The sequence below is a fragment of the Symphodus melops genome (genome assembly GCF_947650265.1).
Source record: "Symphodus melops genome assembly, chromosome: 19".
NCBI lineage: Eukaryota > Metazoa > Chordata > Actinopteri > Labriformes > Labridae > Symphodus > Symphodus melops.
In genome coordinates, this window is record NC_136709.1 from 2,607,492 (window position 1) to 2,627,621 (window position 20,130).

The 20,130-nt window shown below is 42.9% G+C and overlaps 1 protein-coding gene across 4 annotated transcripts in view; it reads left to right on the forward strand.

The window, feature by feature from the left end:
* Positions 1-20,130, forward strand: part of LOC306840583 (uncharacterized protein) — a 31,432-nt gene extending 11,302 nt beyond the window's left edge. The window contains exons 1-6 of one of the 4 annotated variants that reach the window (XM_079369967.1): positions 6,510-7,223; positions 9,918-13,963; positions 15,197-15,320; positions 16,314-16,669; positions 17,183-17,204; positions 18,987-20,130. In XM_079369967.1, coding sequence (XP_079226093.1) covers positions 10,540-13,963; positions 15,197-15,320; positions 16,314-16,669; positions 17,183-17,204; positions 18,987-19,551 — 4,491 coding nt within the window. In that variant the 5' untranslated portion in view covers positions 6,510-7,223; positions 9,918-10,539 and the 3' untranslated portion in view covers positions 19,552-20,130. Of the gene's footprint in view, positions 1-384; positions 474-6,509; positions 7,224-9,917; positions 13,964-15,196; positions 15,321-16,313; positions 17,205-18,986 lie in introns of those variants that run through there. The other 3 variants (XM_079369965.1, XM_079369964.1, XM_079369966.1) reach the window with 3 other exon arrangements.

Below are 20,130 nucleotides of genomic sequence, written 5' to 3' on the forward strand. Positions count from 1 at the left end.
AAAAACAAGCTCACAATCAAAATATAATCCCCCCACTCTGTTTTGATACAGTAATAATAATCATGACTTTATTTATATAGCACCTTTAAAAACATGTTTAGTGCCATAGCTAATGCATCACCATTGATTGGCTGAAGAGTTAAATGTAAAAAGGAGAAGGAAGTAAAAAAGACTAAAAGCAATGGAAAATAATCAATTTAAAGGCTACACACAACATTTAAGAGGAGATAAATTAAAAGGGTGAAAGCAATGAAAATTAATAAAGGACGGGATAGATTAATAAAAATCTTAAAAGGAGAAATCACGTAAAAGCAAGTCTATAAAAACGAGTTTTAAGAAGTGATTTAAAAGATGCCACTGACTCTGCTCGTCCTCTCTCCTCAGGCAGGTCGTTCCAAAGTCCAGGGGCTCTGATCGCAAAGGCTCTGTCTGGAACAGAAGGGAGCTGCCTGTGGATCTGAGGTCACCAGAAGGTTGGTAGGGGGTTAAAATGTCACAGGTGTAACACGGGGCAAGGCCAAGACGGGCTTTAAAAGTGATCAGTAGGATCTTAGAATCAAGTGAGAGGTAGCCAGTGGAGATAAGCGAGGACAGGAGAGATGTCATCTGTTAAAACAAGAAGCCAGAGAACGGTCTCGCAATAGTCCAGGCGAAAAAATATCAATGTATGATTTAGCTTTTTTTTTTTTTAATGGATCTGATGTGGATGAAACAGGACTGTAGGACTTTCTTGACGTGTTGGTTGAGGGCGAGGTCTCAGGTTGTGTTTACTGCAGAGCCCACAGATGCATGGACATGCATGTGTGGTCAAGCATGCTGACTATGCAGCTGCTTCCTGTGAAAACCATGGTGTGATCTCATATGTACTTCCTGCACACTATCTGCTCGTCTGAGTGTGACGAATAGTACTGAAGTTGCTTTCAGGCAACTAGCACTGAGCAACCACCGGAGGGAGCTGGGGCACAGAGCTTTACACAGAATCAGGTTCAGCGACAGCAGAGGACTAAAATAGAACAATGTCCACTACGCACCATGAAACATGGTCAGTGTGTTTGTAGGTCCTCTGTGTCATCGGGGGGGACTTGGCTCATTAACACCTGGCTAAATATACCAGTGGAGGTTAAAAAGGTGCAACAAAATCAAGTGTGACCTACAGACTACACAGAAGAAGTCAAATCTAGAAATCCAGGTTAAAACCTCGCTTCTCATTTGATTTGTGTGCTCAGTTGACATTTTCAAAATGAGATTATGGTCTGAAGTTTCTGGCTTAAAGTCTTCTTTACTACAGTCTGGTGTTCATTATAGAGGAAATAACTGGGTTTGCTTCATAAAGTGGCTACCTCATGGTTTAAGATTTGCTATTGCCTTGACAAGATAATAAGGATGCTGTGAAATGAAAATATCTAATGTCAAAAGGATTTTTAAATGTGGAGCACAGCATTACGACATTTGAACAGTGTGTTTGACGACGGCGTCAAAGCAGAAGGTCGTCGTGTTGGGGCGCTGGTGGCCTATAGTTTGGGCGCTCTGTGTGCAGAGGGCTGTAGTCCTCAAAGGGTCTCAGGTTTGGTTCCTACTTGTGGCTTACTTCTTACTTCTGTCACTCCCAACTCTCTCTCCCTTCTTACTTCGACTATACTGTCCTGTTCAAAAGCCCCAAATAAACCTTTATAATAAAAAGGGGTTATTCAATAGGGAGTTTATTTTCTTCTTCATCCAATTCATGATAATATATTATTTGAAAACCTTCTTAGAGGGGTGTTTCTGCCACCTACTGGAGAGCAACAAGGGAGGTGGACAAAGTTTGGCACAGCAAAAAAACCCAAAACACGTTAAGTATTACTGGATTCCTCATTGTTGAGGAATGTTACTTTTGCCTATTTACAAATCCAGTTGAGAAAAAACGACACCCATATTAATCTGGACTAATGATTGCTAAACTAATAGAGCGTAAGAGACATTTTTACATTTGTTTGTGTTTGGTGGTTTTTGGTCTTCAGTAGCAAGGTGCTAACTTTCTCTTGATAAACCTTTTTAAAAAGTGTTGATGCTGAAATAAGTTTTTCAACTTCTTAAAACAGTTTTGGACAACAGCTAAGTTGCACATCATAAAAACAAAAATAGATAGAAAAAAAAAGAAGCTCAAATACTTTTGGAAAGCTGGGAGGAGCGGAGTGATAATTCACTGCGGCCTTAGCGTTACCTGCCACCATGTAAACATCACATGTCGCTGTTTGATTGACTGTAAATATAAGATCAGTGCAGATTTAAAGATCATCATCGACAAGTTGCTCATAGTTTGTTGATCCATATTAGTCAATGTTAAATATGGGATAAAGTGTCCTAAAAAGCATAATTATCATTCTATGTTTTATTAAAGGTTTCTGTTGGATCTCAGCTCTTCTTGGCGAGCCCGCTGCACTTACTGTGCAAAAGTGATTAGTAGTATCTGTGTCAGATACAGGCCACCATATGCTGTGCCAGAAGCCTACTGTGCTGCCTCTGAATGCGTTTCTAACCGGTACTTTTTCTTCTATGTGCTCTCTGAAAACAGCCACTCTTCTCTGTTTCAGCTGCAATAGACCCCGAGCATTTGGTTTAGGTGATTCATTTGTTTACCAGCAGCAGGCTGCAGGATTTGATGGTCTTTCAAAGTCCAAATTGACGACAATAAATGAGGGGGAATGAATAAATGGAGCAGCTGTCTGTTAATACAGAGATCTTTTCATGATGGAAAATCAAACAGCTAATGGAGTAACTAAAAGGAAAGGTTTTATCATCCATCCACACAGAAAAGAGTAATAGGATTTTGTGATTAGACAAAACTGATATAGCATAACCTAGACTACAAAAAAAGGATATGTACCAATATTGAAAGACCAATGGAAAGGTTCGGGATAATGACAAGCATTGTCAAGGTGAAATGTAAAGGCAATTCATCCAAAATAGTCCACTGTCTTAAAATATCTTCACTAGAGCAAAGCTGCGCTTTCTTCCAGGCAACATACTGTAGGTAATGCAAGATGAGATACAACAATTCAAACTTGATAGAAATGCTGGATTTCACTAAGATGGGATAGTTTTGTAGGATCTGTGGCGAATCTAGATGTTATTGGAGCCATCCATCCATCCATCCATCCATCCATTTTCTGCCGCTTATCCGGGGCCGGGTCGCGGGGGCAGCAGTCTAAGCAGAGACACCCAGACTTCCCTCACCCCAGACACCTGCTCCAGCTCTTCCGGTGGGACCCCGAGGCGTTCCCAAGCCAGCCGAGAGACATAGTCTCTCCAGCGTGTCCTGGGTCTACCCCGAGGCCTCCTCCCGGAGGGACATGCCCGGAACACCGCCCTAGGGAGGCGTCCAGGGGGCATCCGGACCAGATGCTCAACTGACTCCTCTCGATGTGAAGGAGTAACGGCTCTACTCCGAGCTCCTCCCTGGTGACCGAGCTCCTCACCCTATCTCTAAGGGTGCACCCAGCCACCCTACGGAGGAAGCCCATTTCGGCCGCTTGTATCCGAGATCTCGTTCTTTTGGTCATGACCCAAAGCTCATGACCATAGGTGAGGGTAGGAACGAAGATCGACCGGTAAATCGAGAGCTTCGCCTTTCGGCTTAGCTCCTTCTTCACCACGACGGACCGTTTTTGGAGCCACAGATAAAAATCAATCAGCAACTTCTTGGGGCCCCAGAACAGTTGGGGGGCTGCTGAGGACTCACAAACTTAAAAACACTGGTCTAAAATGTGGAAATTTTCCAATGAATGTAGGGAACCTCCCTATGAGGGCCACATATGACAGCGCTCATTCTCATTGCCCTGCTAAGTTTGTCAATGAAAGTCGCCAAAGGAAAAGGGGGGAATTCATTTTCTTTGTGAGAGAGAAAAAAGAAAGAAAGAAAGAAAGACGAGAAGCAAGCATTGGCTGGCAGACACAATGGTGATGAACACTGATTGGAGGGCCTCCTGCTGGTCGAGGGCCCTAAGCAGTTGCCTGCCTTGCCTGTTGACAAGCTGAACCTCTGTGCAGGATGACACAGTGGTGGCTTTAGCAAGAACTGTGACTGTCACAATGACTTTCTTTTTCTTTATTGTATTTGAGTCACAATTTGAGTGGAAATACAAAAGTTAGGTGCAGACAAGTCAAATGTACACTGCTTGTGTGAGAGAGAGAAATCTCTGCCATGCTCTCACAGCTGTCCATCCTGTCAAACATGTTCAGCTGTCGGATGTAGACGCGGCTGTGCAGTCAGCTGTTTTTTTTTATAGTGACTTTTTTTTTTAATGTTGACAGAGATCATCCTCCCTGTGCCTCTCTGTCGCCTGCCTCTCTTCTCTCTAAGACACAGACTCAGAGTCAACACTGCTTTAGCTCTCATAATGAACAAGTATAATACAGCAGTGTGTGAGTCAGGCTTTCTTTCTGTCAATCACACAAGCCATGCTGGAAATGACTGGCCCAATTTAAACAAGACTGTGGTGAAGGGTAGAGCTTGAAACTGAAACCAGGTGTTCTTCAGTGAAACAATTGCACCTCTAAAATGGCAAATAGCTTTACTGTCATAGAATCAAGTGGATATATTGCACCCTGGTTAAGAGCTGTATTTGTTTAATTGGTCGAATATTCAACAGTCGTTTTCTCGTGCAGAGATTTCTGTTATTTCCAAGAGTGATAGGATATAAAAAAAGTATTGTTTGTCGCCACTAAAGTAGTGCATTGATGTGGCCATTTCATGTTATTTTTGGATCTAAAGGTGCATTTCATTTATCTCTAACACTCGGTTCTGAGAATGACGTCCCACCCGAGTTAACCGTGCTCCAGTAACGAGTTGGTCGGCAACATGGACTCCTCTGCGAGTACCTTTGTTTTGTAGCCTAATACCTGGCAATAACAACACACTACAGTACATGATAGTTTGTGTGTGAAAATAACATGACATGTCAACAGATAGAACTCGCAATATACTGTTGGCGTGATTGATTTAGTTGCAGCTTGTTTCTGTGTCTGTAGCTTTAAATGCAAATGAGCTGTGTCTGGCAGTTTTTTTCTCTTCCAGATATATAATTGCTGCCTCTCAATTTCACAAAAAGCTTAATGTGGGTGAGTGCTTTCCATTTGTCATTGAACCTTTGTGGATTTTCAGTGATTAAATAAAATTGAAAACTCGACTATTTAAGGAAATCAGGTAATTGTAACTTCATCAGGTTCTCTCTCACCTTTAGGGTGAGACAAGACCATTAAGCTTCACCATCACTTTGGGGTCTTGTTTGGGTCTTCTTTTTTTTTCAGATTTATTTTGGGCATTTTTAACCTTTATTATAGAGGACGACAGTGGATAGAGTCGAAAACCAGGGAGAGAGAATGGGGATGGACATGCAGGGGGGGAGCCAGAGGCCGGACGCGAGCCCAGGCCGCCCGTGCGAGGACTGTGGCCTCGATGCATGGGGACACGTGCACTGCCACTGCGCCATCAACACCCCTTGTTTGGGTTTTTATTCTGCTATAACAACCTGATTACTTTACATTATCCATTACATAATAAATATATGCAAAGGATTCTTAAGCTTTTGCAGCGACATGCAGTCTCTTATCCTGTTTATTTCAGTGTATCATTGGATTCCAAGAGGTCAATCCCTCAGTTTGTCAATCAAACCATGTGGGCAGCATGGTGACATCTACTTTTCTGATTTGGATGAAGTTTGTGTTTCTGTAGGTGGCTCTCGTTTTCTTGCCCAAACATGGCGACTGCGGCTGCTCGAGCTTGCTATCCTGCTCTTTCACTTTCATTTATTCCTCACAAGAAAGACAGTCTGTTCACCAGAGGATTCATTTCTAGGATTGTTTGGAAAGAGGAAGCTGTTACTTCACTAACACAGGAAGGATCAAAAGAGAAAAGCTCAATTTGATATCATTAAAACTGTGTCTCTTAATGATCAGAAATAGCTGTTGTTTTTTTCCCACACAGCCCTTAATGGTCAAATGATGTTACTAATGATGATGCTTTCAAATTGCACTGTACAGTACGAATGAGTACCCATTGTTGCTTTCTCTCTCTCACTCTCCCTGCCGCCTCCACAGTGATGCATGTTACATTAACGGTGAGGTGAAGAGTGGGAGGTAGAGGGCAAAGTGAGAGGGCTACAAGAGGGATGGAGAGAGAGCCAGAGAAGAAAAGAGTGTGTGGGAGACTAAAAACGTAGATATGTGGGATAGATAGCTACACTAAGATAGATATATAGATACACTAAAAAGATAGATAGATAGATAGATAGATAGATAGATAGATAGATAGATAGATAGATAGATAGATAGATAGATAGATAGATAGATAGATAGATAGATAGATAGATAGATAGATAGATAGATAGATAGATAGATAGATAGATAGATAGATAGATAGATAGATAGATAGATAGATAGATAGATAGATAGATAGATAGATAGATAGATAGATAGATAGATAGATAGATAGATAGATAGATAGATAGATAGATAGATAGATAGATAGATAGATAGATAGATAGATAGATAGATAGATAGATCTGTCCTTTCTTCATTCATCTTCACCTTCGTTACCTCATTTCTAAAGTGACTGACGCCGATGATTTCCCGAGAGTAACCAACTCAGGTCAAACTAAATCTAGAAGGGAATGAGTGAAGGTGGGAAGAGAGGGAAATAGAGGGATAACAATAGTGAGAGATGAGTTAGAGGAAGAGAGAAAAAGAGAAGCAACTGGAGAGGAGAAGTTGGTCTCTATGCAGCTCCAAAGCTCTTAAAGCCCTGAAGCTGTGTGGAGTGTAAATGGGAGGGAGCGAGCGAGAGGTAGAGGGAGGCTGAATTAAGATGAAGAAAAGCTACAAGGGAGAGAGAGAGAGCGAGAGAGAGAGAGCGAGAGAGAGAGAGAGAGAGAGAGAGAGAGACGAAGAGGAGGAGGAGGAGGGTTTGCGTTGGTGTGTTGGTTGGCAGGGAGAGCGCTTGTCAAAAAAACCTTCCTCTGACAGAAGGCATGATTCACAGCGGAGGGAGAGAGAAAGAGGGGGAGAGAGAGGGAGAGAGAGAGAAAAAGAGAAAAACGGCAGAGATAAAGAGAGAGAGAGAGAGATGCCGGTAAGAAAACAAATGCTGATTTGAAGCTGAATGACAAGACGTAACCAGGATGGGACTGACGATCGACGGACGGGATTGACTGATGCCTCTAAATGACTGTGACCATGTTGATAAGGTTCTGGCTTTTCTATTGATTGAGAGAAAATAGAGCAGGTGGCGGCAGCAGTGATGAAAAAGAGAGAGAGAGAGAGGGGGAGAGAGGTTGCTTAAGAATGAAGGCATGCTGAAAAGATGAAGAGATAGAGAGACTTGGGATGGATTTCAACTATCAATAGGCTCCTTTGATGGAGCTTCACTAATTTGCGGGCAAGGCGTCACTAATAGATGCAAATGAGACAATTTGGACTCCTTAATGTTACAGATGAAACAGATATCTATGGTGAAAGCTTTGTTAGGATGTTTTTCAAAAGCTGCATGTTAATCTGTTCTAGTCTGTTGAGGTTGAAATAAGTCTAAATGGAGTTTTTTTTGGACTCGATAATTGATTTGTCTTGTAACTTTTTCTACCCTCTGAATCGATTCAAGTGTCATCCTGAGGTTACGAGATCTCTCATTTTCTCTTCAGTGTTCATAATTGGTCTTAAATGTCCTTTTCTTCATTAATCGTGACTTTATGTAAGCTAACCTCCAGAGCTCATCATCATACTGTTGTTACCTCCCACAAAGTTGGAATTTCCAAGCTAGCTATTCAGTAGCAGCAACAACGTCAACATCGGACCGAATTTTCAAAATGGCATTCTGTGCGATGAAGTTGAAAGATTCAGCTTGTCATTTCTCATATTGACAGAGGGAACAGCTTTGATGGAAAACTGACGTCATCTTGACTTTATTTTTGGCAGCAAATTTGCATGGAGCTTTAAGGATGCTTGGTGCAGGCTGTCGCATTAACATCTCTCCAACTTCGAAAACCCACACAGAGTTGTTTGATTGTTTCAACTTTTGTTGTCTTGGTAATTCTCCCTTTGATTGTCAGAGCTGTCGGGATGTTCTCAGATGAGAGTTTCACAAAATTGACCAACACAGGCTGCAGTATTTGGCTTGGCGATAAGCCAGTGAGGACAGGTTTACAAAAAGGCTTTTATCATTAGTTTTCCTTGCTGTAGAAGTAATTTCCTAACAAGGCAGTGAAAAATGTAAAATTTTGATTCACCATAATATGTAACGCTTTCAAAATTGTCCCAATATTTTAATCAATAAGGGTCAGGGCATTCAGTATTTGTGTTTAGTGCATCATTTGCTGGAAAACGTTAAGTTCTTAGTGACACAAAATCCAATTATTTTCACCCCTGTTGCTTGATTCCCTTTTGGTTGTCAGAACTGTATTTTCTTAAACTCCCACAAGATTCATCTACGAGGTTTTCAGTATCAACCTTGATGTCAAACATCAGTGAGAACACTTCTTCAAGCTATCGCAAGGATTTCGTCAGTTTTGTCTGTTTTAAAAGTTTCAGGGTCGTGATTTAAAGTTACAAAGACTGTTGATGTTAGTTTGCTCTAACCATTGAAGGTTCCAGTATGTTGCTTAAGTTTAGCAGGAGCTACAGGCGGTGTGAAGGTGTGAGGAGCATGGTGTCCATTGTTGTGTTTGTGTGGGTCATTCCAGGTGTGTTTGTTTGCCACCTTGTTTGCCTCTGTGGAGGTTTGTTCTCTGTTGGGCCCACTGCCCAACAGAACTGTACTATTGCTTGGTATGTGGGTTATGTAATCTGAAACTTGTTTTTGGTTCAGCAGCACAGCAACGATGCATTGAACAAAACATATTATGAAAATTGAGACATGATAAAAACATTTATGAAGGTTGTAATCGACTTAGGAGTACTTAAGACGGTTATGTTGTTCTCTGTCTTGTTTTTTTTTAAACTAGTGGAGTTGACCCCTATTGGCAGTAAGAAATAATGCAGGTTTAGTCCAGAGTTTCCCATACCAGTCCCCTAGTATTGTTTCTAAAAGTACTTCAGAGTGAAGTGTAAGAAGGCAGCAGGATGTTATCAGCTGTGACATGTGTAAACAACCTGTTGAGGATTTCAGAATTTCTTCCTGAATTTCTCTGGAAATGGTTAGGAGTGCAAATGTAAAAGTAGGTAATTCTCCATCCTCCCCTAATCTTGGCTCAAGGCTGCTCTTCCCAGCATCATTGATAACAGTGATGGATCAAGGTTCATTGGTTGGTGCCTTGATGACTGCATAAGTGATTCTGATGTTCAAATCAATAAACTAAGGAAATGGTTTGATACTTTTTAGACAGCTATGAGATGCTTTTCTTCTTAGTTGATTGTAAAGTGCTCTGCAGGCGCTGCTAGATTGAAATGTACCATGCACTCCGTCAGTTTAGCTTTGCACTTCTTTTAACAAAGACAAAAGGAATGACCAATCAAAATCCAGGCAGCAGAGGCCGAGATATCCTGACTTTTACGCCACGATATTGGTCAAGTTCCATACAACTTGATCCTACTATCACCAAATGCAGCTTTGTTTTACCTTCGTTATAACCTCCATGCTCTTCATATTTAAAACAGCTTTTTATTTCAACATAACTCTAAAGAACACAGCAAGGTTATTTTTTGTTCGATAAAAAGTCAATTTGAGAGCAACAGAAGGCAGAGTGCAACAGATTTGCAAATTAATTAATTCTAAGCAAGAGTGTTGTGTTTACTATACTGCATTTCCCCATTAAATTGGACATGCAAAAATATCACAGATTATTATTTATTTCGACTGAATGTACAAATAGCCACTCAGTTATATAATTTTGAAGATAATTTTCAAGCTGTGATTGATTCAAATCTTGTTGTCTTTTGCTTTTCCACAGGCCTACGACTGTAATCAACCAATTACAATTGCCAGAATGAGAGGAGAAGCTTTCATTGGATTCAATCCTTCATCCACTGTGCTCGGTCTTTCTGTCGCTCTGTGCCTGACTGACTAATGCTCCACTGGATAAAGACTTAATTGGCTATGAAAAGACAGCCAGAACAATAAACAAGCAGAATAAATATGAATGCAGTCATGCTGAGTGGGAGAGAAGATGAGCTAAGAACGGAAACCCTGTGGACATAAAAACTGGACTCGTTTTCCTGTTTTTCTGCTAAATCTTTTTGGAATATTTTTGGAAGAAGGAATCCATTTCCAATTTTTATTTGGACATTATAGTCCTGGCTTTTGTTTAGTGCCTTGGAGCTTTTGATAGGCTGATGGTTTTGCAGCATTTATTGATTGAAGTTTAAAAGAAGAACCAAGAATTTGATATTCCTCTATTTGTTTTCTTTGCCATGGCCCTCCAGATGTCTGCTTTCATGCACCTTGCACATATACCAAAATGTATTATGTGAACAACATTTTTCAGAATTAGGGCATTTAACGACTTCACGATTCACTCTTCAAACTGCAACCGTGCCTCCCACCAACCCCTCCCATCAGCCATCCGACCAATCATGGGCAAGCCTCTTAGCCGTCCCGGGTGTTTCAGGAAGAGCTCCTGCTGCCTGGAGAAGCATGGAGCTAGGGATGGGGGAGTGGGAGGTCGACCTGGGGGAGTAGATGGGGGATACGGAGATGGCTACATACCCCAAAGGTCCATCTATGATACGATGTGCATCAATCAACAAATCGACAGCCATCACCATCACCCTGGAGGCTCCATAAGGAGAGACTGTGAGGGGAATTTTAGCTACTCTGCAAGCGGCTCCTTGAGGGTTGGCAGGCCTCAAAATGACATGTTTGATTCCCAGCCTCGCTCTTTAACTCCAAACCCCTCATTTGTGCGGCGACTGGATGAAAGAGTAATCTATGATTCATTAAAGCTTGCAGGACAGGACACTGATGGTGGTGGCTGCCATTCTCCAGGACATTACAACCGCTCAGTTTCTCCCTCTGTATCCTCATTCTCAGTGCCGGGAGTGTCCTCCTCCTCATCCAAGAAACACCACCATCACCACCACCATCACCATGGAGACAGCACAAATAGCAGAGATGGCCGACAATCCTGGAAAGTGTTAACACCTCCAAAACACCTGGAGTGTATGGAGCTGACTACATCTGAAATGATGGACAGAGGAGGTGGATATCTGAATCCAGGGCACTACCCTCCCACTGGGGGTCAATCCTCCTCTCTTACCTCCCCTCTTATTTCTCCCTTTTCTGGCTCACCTCTTTCCTCAGGCTACCATACACCAGTCTTTTTCTCCCCTGCCAAACCTCGCCCCAGTCAGACTCAGAGTTTGCGCTGCTCCCCACCCCAGGTTGTTCAGCCAAGGCATTACTCCCAAACCCAAAGCCTCAGGCTGTCACCTCCCCAAGAACTCAGAAGATCCCCTTACCGATCCCCACTAGTCCAACTGTCAGCTCATGACCTCGAGCAGGACCTGAGGGAACGAGGAGGAGGATGGGGGCGAGCGATGAGTGAGCGAGAAAGAGAGTGGGAGAGGGAGAGAGAAAGAGAGATGGAGCGGGGGTGGGCCCAGAGAGAGTGGGAAAGAGAAAGGGAGAGAGGGAGGCTGGAGAGGGAGAGGGCGAGGGAAAGAGAGAGGAGGGAAACATCCACATTTGGGACCTTTGGATACGGCCGACCAGTTCCTCTTCGCTCCGAAAGAGACTCAGTGTTCTTAGAACCTGACCACGGTTTAGACACAACACCCCTGTTGCTACCCCAGCCCTCACCTTCACCCTCCCCCTCCCCCAATGCACCCAGAATGGGCACCTGTGCTGTGGGTAGGAATAGAGCCGGGTCGAAGGTTGGTCACGACAGTGTATGTGGGGGTATGGTATCTAAATATGACAATGGAAATGTCGGTTTGGTTTTAGTGGAGAGCAAATCTGGATGTGGAACCAGGTTAGTAGGTGAAGTTGGATCTGGAAACATGTCAGAGGCTGATGTAAGGGCTTCAGTACAAGAACACCACAGAGGTGAAAGTTGGAACAAATATGACAATGGATCTAGGGTGAGCAATAAACATGCTTCTGAAACAAGAATGGGCTCCCAGGTAAAAACGAGACCAGGGGGACGTGAGTTAGAGGGCAAGGTACAGTCTGGGATGGAGATGGAAAAGACAGCTCCGGCTGTAAACAGGGAGTCTCACAGGGGAGGGACAAGGGGTGGAGAAAATAATGGAAGGATTGCTACTAAACCAGAATATATTTCGGAGGTTATACCTCCAATCGTGAAAGACAATGACGACAAGATTGTGCCCAGAGATAAAGTTGACATGGGAACTGGACCAGGTCCTGGAGTGAAGCCAGAAGTGGAGACAGTTAAGGTTGAGGAAAAAGCTAGTTCAAAACAAGTTGAGATCAGGACTGGAAGTGAAGCTGTAGGTGTAGCTAAAGTTAATAAAGAGGTTGTTTCAGCACCAGATTCTAAAATAGAGGCTAAAGTTGAGATGGATGTTAAGATTACTCCCCCATCTCAGCCTGAGGCAGTGAAAGAAAATAGAGTTAGTACTGACGCAGGGAATAAAGGTGAGATTGGAGTTGTCAGTGAAAGCCAGAACAGCAAGCAGAAAACAGATAAAGCACAAATAAAAGATATTGCTGGTGATAAAACTGATTCTGCCCCTACTGATCAGGACGAGATAAATTCTTTGGAATCTGAAAACACTGAATCAAGCCATGTAGGGAAGAGTTCCAGATCCCAGAAGTCTAAGTCATCCAAGTCCAGCTCCAGGACTCGACCTGGCACTGCAACAGGGCTACGACCAGGTGTTGTTAGTCCACGGCTAAGCAGGGGGCTTGGAGATCTTGAGTCAGTAGGCCCTCCTGAAGGCATCGAGTCCACATGGCCACGCCGCATTATGGTCAGGAAGAGGACTGTTCGGCAGGGAGGGGCATTACACAACCTCCCTATTCTTCCCCCACTCCCTTCAGTCCTCTCAGCGTTGGAGAAGAGGCGCCCACATGGTCTCCTTCACTCCCGTACTGGACACTTCTCCGAAAACCCACTATCAAACTTAATAAATTCAACAAGTATGGTGGGTCGATGCTCATTAAAAGAGCCTTCCCATGCAGATCTGGGACTAGGAGCCAATTTGGTGGGCAGAGCTTCGCTGAAAGAGCAGAACTTGGAGCACTGGCGGATCTGCAGAGAGCTGGAAGACACAAAGAGATCCAGGAGCAAGGAGAAAAAAGGAGAGCAGAGTAAAGAGAAGACTGAGAGGGAGGAGAGAAAGAGTAAGGAAGAGATCAGGGAAAAGGAAAGAAAAGAAGACAGAGGCTCAAAGGAGGAGAAGGGGGGTAGGGAGAAAGAAAGGATTGCTGTCATTGAAGGGTTGGGGAAGGACACGAAACAACCAAAGTCAGAAAGAAGAGGTGAAGGAAAAGAAAACAAAAAAGAAGATGTGAAAAAGGTAGTAGAAATAAAGCGTGAAAAGGTAGAGGATAATGAAATGAAGATCAAGGGTGGAGTACAGGACAAGCACAGTCAAGACTTGGAAGTGACTCAGTTAAAAAAAGAATATGGTGAACTGGAAGGAGGGGAAAGAGAGGAAGGGATGGAGGGCTGGGATGATGTCCTTGAGATGGTCACCACATTGTGGGATGATGGATGGGAAAAAGGGGAAGCGGCAGCAGGAGAAGGAGATACAGACTCTTTCTCAGGATCCCTGCAGCGTTGGCCTCTTCTCCGGCCCCCAGTTGGCTTTGGGGGCTCCCACCCCCCCTCCTCAGCAGCCTCAGAGCTAAGCCTGACGGAGATAGAAAGGAGAGCTAGGGAGCTGGACTCTGACTTGGAGCACCTAGACCTGTCGCAGCCCCAGCGGGACACACAGGATGTATACCAAACACTTCTGGAGCCACAGAGGGAACGAGCTGACATGTACCAAACACATCCTGGGCCACAGAGAGAGAAAGCCGCTGCATTTCCAGGTAGAAATAACTTGAGTTGATATACATATATTTTGTTATTTCCATTTTTCATTCATGTGCAACACTTAAATGATTGATGAAATGAAAGATCTCAAAAAATGTTTGTCAAGGAAACTTCTGCTTGATCTATGACGGTTGCATCCTTAGCAAAATACTATCCCAATCCTTAGACAACTTGGACATGTTGTCCTAGAGCATTGGTTCCCGAACTTCTTCAACTGGACGGTTGGTGGGAGGTATTATAATATATAAATACTTTCAAGCCCCCACCATCAACATATTTTCACAGTTTATCTCAAACTACAGAAAATGTGTGTGACTGAAAATCCTAACAACTTTTAAAGAAGCAAATAAAAGTTAAATTAAACTAAACTTCAAAATTTATGACATATGTTGTAGATTCATTTTCAGCCTTGTATTCATGTGGAATTCCTATTTCACAAAATGTGCAATGCTTTGCTAGCAGTGGAATGAGGTGTACGGTGTTTTTGTTTAGATTGTAAGGCTGTTCATCATATTTATATCATGATATTATCTTTTCAGATGGATACATTATTTTCAAAAAGTAAGCCATTTTAGCTTTTCTATGTTAAGCTGCCTGGATCATAATACAACTGCTGGATACATGTAGGTCAGTGTGACAGGTATTGGAGGTGGATGAGATATGAACTTTACCAAGCAGGAAAGCCGGGGTCATTATTTATAGTGGAGGAATCGGAAATGCTTCAGCAGCACCAGCAGAGTAACAGATTTATTAAGATGTTATTTGGACTTGAAGATAAGTTTTGATGGAGTCTGATTTGATTGATTTTCTAAGACATGGTACGTGCCGTTTACATTTTTTATACCTCAGTTCTACACATTGTGACCAGAAAGCAACTGTCGGAAATGACGTTCTGAGCGGACCAATCACAGTTGTTTCAGTTCACATTGAAGCGTTGCGTAGTCAGGATTTTTTAGAGGTGCACGTAGAGCTATGATGCGGACCGCATAGAGGTCGACGCAGAAGCATAAACTAGGCTTTAGATTGTAGAATCGTTGATTACAAAAAAGCTTCCACTAAGAACCCATGTCTTTGACAATTATTCTCCTGTTGACAATACACAACATCTTTAAGATGATTGAAAATGTTGATCTCTTTAAATAAACCTCAGCTCGACAAGGATGTGGATAAATGTCTCATATCTTCTGTTTCTCTCTTTTATATGTCTGCAATCTGCTCTGTTTTTCAAGGGGTTGGAAGCAGATCACAGGTCAGTTTGGAGTTGAACACGATGGCCTCACCTGCTACAGATGCAGACAGAAATCCTGCTGACTGGTCAACCAAATCTGCTGGGAATTCCACTGTTGTTACCAGGTAGTTTTATCAAATAGTTTGTGATGGCACAGATTCTGAACTTTTCTGCATTATATGTGGAAATGCTTTTTTGGGTCGCTGATGGTTTATTAAGTTTAAATAAGCCAAGAAATGAATATCTGATCAAACTACATTTAGAGAGGGTTCTGAGTGCACAATGCAAATAGATCAGTCCACCCAACTGATTGATGTTTAATAGTTAAAATGCTTTCAAGCAACCGTTGGAGAAAGCCACAAAATCAAATTGCTCCAGAGACATGAACAGATCGAGATCGTTAAGATGAAATGATCTAGGTGAAAGGCAGGGTTGGTACTTTTCTTCAGATCAATTAAGATTTTGGTTGAAATTGATGGTACTGACTGCAATGAATAATACATGTCATCAGTAGCAGCTGTAAGCCTGTAAAAAGTTCGACCAGTGTCTGCCACGAGGAACCAATTTAATGAACCAACATCATGGCTCCCTGTCTTCTCTACCTTTAGCGTGGACTACCCCACACTCAAACAGTCGTCAAATGGTTTGTTATTTGTTGGGGTGAGGGAAGTCTGGGCGTCTCTGCTTAGACTGCTGCCCCCGCGACCCGGCCCCGGATAAGCGGCAGAAAATGGATGGATGGATGGATGGATGGATTGTTATGATGAAAAGTTTAGTGTTTCCTTACTGCTGAGTGAGACATTAGACGACGTACACAATGCAAGCAATAAACTGAGGTCTGCTTCTGGAGCCACGGCCCTCGTGCATGTACTGTATTGTGAGGGGTGTGGCTTTTGAGGGAGCGCAGAGGGGAAGAGTGGGTGTAGACAGAGCACGTAGGGAAGGCTACTTTAAACATCATGATAGTTTCGTAAATTTCCAACCCTGCCTTTAAGACAAATATAAACATCCTTTGTAACCAATGAAACAGGGAGAGAGAGCAATGGAAGTCACAGGAGTTTAGCTGACTCATAGGGAGGATGGAGCGGTCATCTAAACACTTTTTCTTTCTTTTCTAGCTCCATTAAGGAGGATAGCTCTCCAGACTCTAACCTAACACTGGAGTCCGACTCCAGTGGCATCTTCATGTCCTTATCCAATCAGAGCCAGGAAGAGGCTGGTTCTGACAGTGACCAGCAAATCAGCGGCTCTGACTTAGGCAGCAGTAATACATCACTGGAGAAATATGGTGATGAAGGAGGGCTAAAGGGGTGGGGGAGGGAGGAGAGTGCAGAGCTACAGTGGTGCTACCCATCACTCCTCAATACCTCCTTGCAAGAAGACACTGAAGGCAATGCTGAAAGAGAAGAACCAGCACATGAAAATATGGAGGGAGCAGAAGAGAAAGGCAAAGAAGAGACCGGAAGGAGAGTTGGTAAGATAGGAACTGTTTCAATCATTAGGGCCCCACTCAACCATACACACAGTGAGGTCTCCACAAATTTTAATGTCCCTCAAAGTGAAGAAATACCATCCAGAAAAAAAGTAACCCTCATGAGATGTGACACACCTCTCCCTTTATCTCCTTCAAAACAACAAATCAAACGCCTGCTAGATCCTAATCAGAAGCCTATCAGAACCTCAGGACTGGACTGTGGTGACATAGATCCTTTTGTCCAATCAGACAGCTTTGTTTACCTTGCTGTGTCTGCAAGACCTGGCTGTGGTGAACTCCCCAAAGTGACAGAGGTTCCCACCCATGTTTCAAAACAAGACATTGTACAGCAACATTATGATAGCATGAAATCAAATTTGAACCAGACAAATACAGAAGGGGATGTCAAGCCAACTCACCTTACCACACAAAAACCAGAGGAAGGAGATTTTCTTTGCACTGACAGCTTTGTCTACCTTGCTGCTCCACAATGCCTCCTACTGGGCCCTGCAGGAAGCACACAGTACAGCGGAAGGTATGTAAGTTTTTCTTTTGGCATTGTGGCTTTTGTGCATTTAATTAATTTCAGTGTGCGGTCAGAGAAATAATAAAACAAAAACATTTCAAGCAATTCTGGCTAATCACCTATTGATATACCTATTAAACCAGTTTTCATTTCCACGTATCTTGGGAAAGTTGTTGTGGCCAGACATCTTTGTTTCTAGCCATGATTTCCAGCTCTCCCTGTGGAATGCCATCCCATAAGGGGGAAGAGATACTACCTGATCTGATCCCAGATAAATGTGCCTGAAATAACCATATACAGAGACATCCAGGAGGCTCATCAGTCAAATTCCCAACCACATAAAGTTCAACTCAATTCAATTGTATTTGTATAAATGGTTACTTTCAACCCAACAGAGCAGCCTTTCTGCTTCTTTATGGTGTCTCACTTGCCTATAGAGGTGACACCACCTCACCTGTCGTTCTGGTAATTTGCTTTGTTTGTTCATTTGTGCAGCCTGAGCAAACTTGTGTGATTCTGGTATGTTTTTTATGTGGCATTACTGTCTGTTTTTAATTCTCTTCTTTTTTACATTTATATTGCTTGTTATTTAAACTTATTGTCCTGTGTATTTGTTGAATTGTACTGTCGACCTCTTTTAAGCTGTGGTTTTTAAGCTGCAAATGGCAATAAACTGAACTGAACTGAATATGAGACCTCCGATAAATGGGGATGGTTGGAATATAGAATGACCACTAAATTGGACTTTTAAAGCTAACCTCCATTTTCATAAAGACAATACAGTACAGCATCCATACTGTATAACTGCTGATGTAACTCCATTGAGGCCTGGGTCAGCACATGGTGAGATGCAAAGAATGCATTTGGCCAATGTCCAAATCATCCATATTGGAGGTGACAGTTTTGTGTTGTGCCTGGAGATTAGACAGGTGGGGTCCTAATGCAGCATACAGGTATAAGAAAGCTGAAGGGATTTGAGGGAAAGGAACACGGGAGAACATGGAGACTATCAGGGAGGAATTACAGGCCCAGGCTACTGTGAGCAGGGAAGGGACGCAGATGACCAAGGGTAAAAACAATACCAACTGCTGAAAGAAAATAATGACCAATGGTTTGACGTTGGTACATGATCAGAAGGCCTCATTGACCTCCCTTGTCAAGGAATTCAAGGTGAATCAAGCTGGGAGAATGCCCCTTGGAAAAGCTCAATGAAGGAATCTTATAACATCTGGGCCATCTTATCTTAAGTACCCAAGGAGTGCTGTAAGACATACTAAGAGGAAAAGGCATCGAGACCAAGATCCGAGCGAGTACACCCAGGCAGGGCCCAAAGGAATATCCAACTTCAGCTTTTCCAATTTTGGTCACAATTGCCTTCGTGGTGTCACATGGTTTGGTTCAAATGATTTGATAAAAGAACCCTTGAGAGCCTCCATAATGGGCCAATATGGGTGGTAGGAACACTTACTCTAGACCAACACAGTTACCATGTTTGGTAGGTAAAAGGTATGCCCATTTCTAACCCATATAAATACACGAGGCAAAATCAGCTCCATTTAAAAGCCTACTCCGAGTACATGCATCCATACATGTTCAGTTAAAGCATGCCTAAGTAGGTTGAGCCTCTGGCTAAGTTGGGCAGTAAATGGATTGATGGATGGGTCGTCTTTACAGTACTCCAGAGACCAAATGAGATTATTCTCAAATCAACAAACTTGTTGGTGCTGTTTAAACTTCAACATTTCCATAGCTCAATATCTAACTCAGTTTCTTTCTGTTGGAATTTTCCAGGGAGTCAGACTCAGAGAGTTCAGGATCTGGCGCAGCTGATGTATCAGTGCTGGGTTGTGGATCGGTGGCAGGAGATAGTGACTGGGACTCAGACTTGTCGGACTCTGATCCTAGTCGCTCCTCAAGAATCTCTGCTGCCTCTAACAAATCTGGTGGCATAGCACGACCCAAACGGCTGCCGACTGAACCAGACTGGGACATGTTAGGAGACACCCCAGAACCTGATGTGCCGAGGGAGCATTTCACAGGAGAGGACAGAAACAACAATGAGGAAGAACAGACGGTTACCGGGGTTACCACAATGGCAGGGGCACAAGCCATTCCCAGGGCAACTAGGGCTGTTACTACGCAAATGAGGCAGGGGACAGTTGAGTCATCAACGTCTAAGGTGACTTGGCAGTTTAAACCAGCCCAGAGATCAGTCTGCACAGGAAGCAGAAAGGAGAAAGACAAGGAAATGACATCATCAAGGTTCACAGAATTTGGTGAAGGGGAGACCCATAGGCCTCCCCCTTCATCTTCATCATCATCATCCTCGTCACCGTCCTCATCCTCTTCTGGTTGATTTGGGAAGGATTTTTTTTTTTAATCTTCTTGGAAGGAGCTTTCATTGCTTGAAACCAAGATGACTGCACAAAGGTAGAGAAGAGCTAACATTTATCAAAAAGAAACTGATGGCTGGAACTACTACAGCTTTTTTTGCCTGTAGATTTTTGAATCTGTCATCAAGCTGCTGCCATTGCCTTTTTACAACCTTTTAAAGGCTGCGTAAGACTAGTTGACCGTTGCATTTTCACAGACCAGTCTAATCAATATTGTTCGCACATTTTAAGACAGTATGAGACTCAGGCTAAACAGATGGCTTCAGGATGAGATTTTGTGGAATAATGACCTATGCTTGAACACTTAGGAAAGATATGCAGTCTGGTTTTCATCATTGGCCATATTATAAAATGCAGGGTTGATTTAATAGTTACACACTGACTTTAATCTCTTTCTTGCTATAAATATGTCTTTGAGTTTTTTAAAATCATTATTATTGAGCGCACCTTACAGGACATACAGTACACAACTATACACAACAAATACGCCTTGAAACGTATTTCAAGTTACTGGCATTCTTAATAATTTGGCTGTGACATAA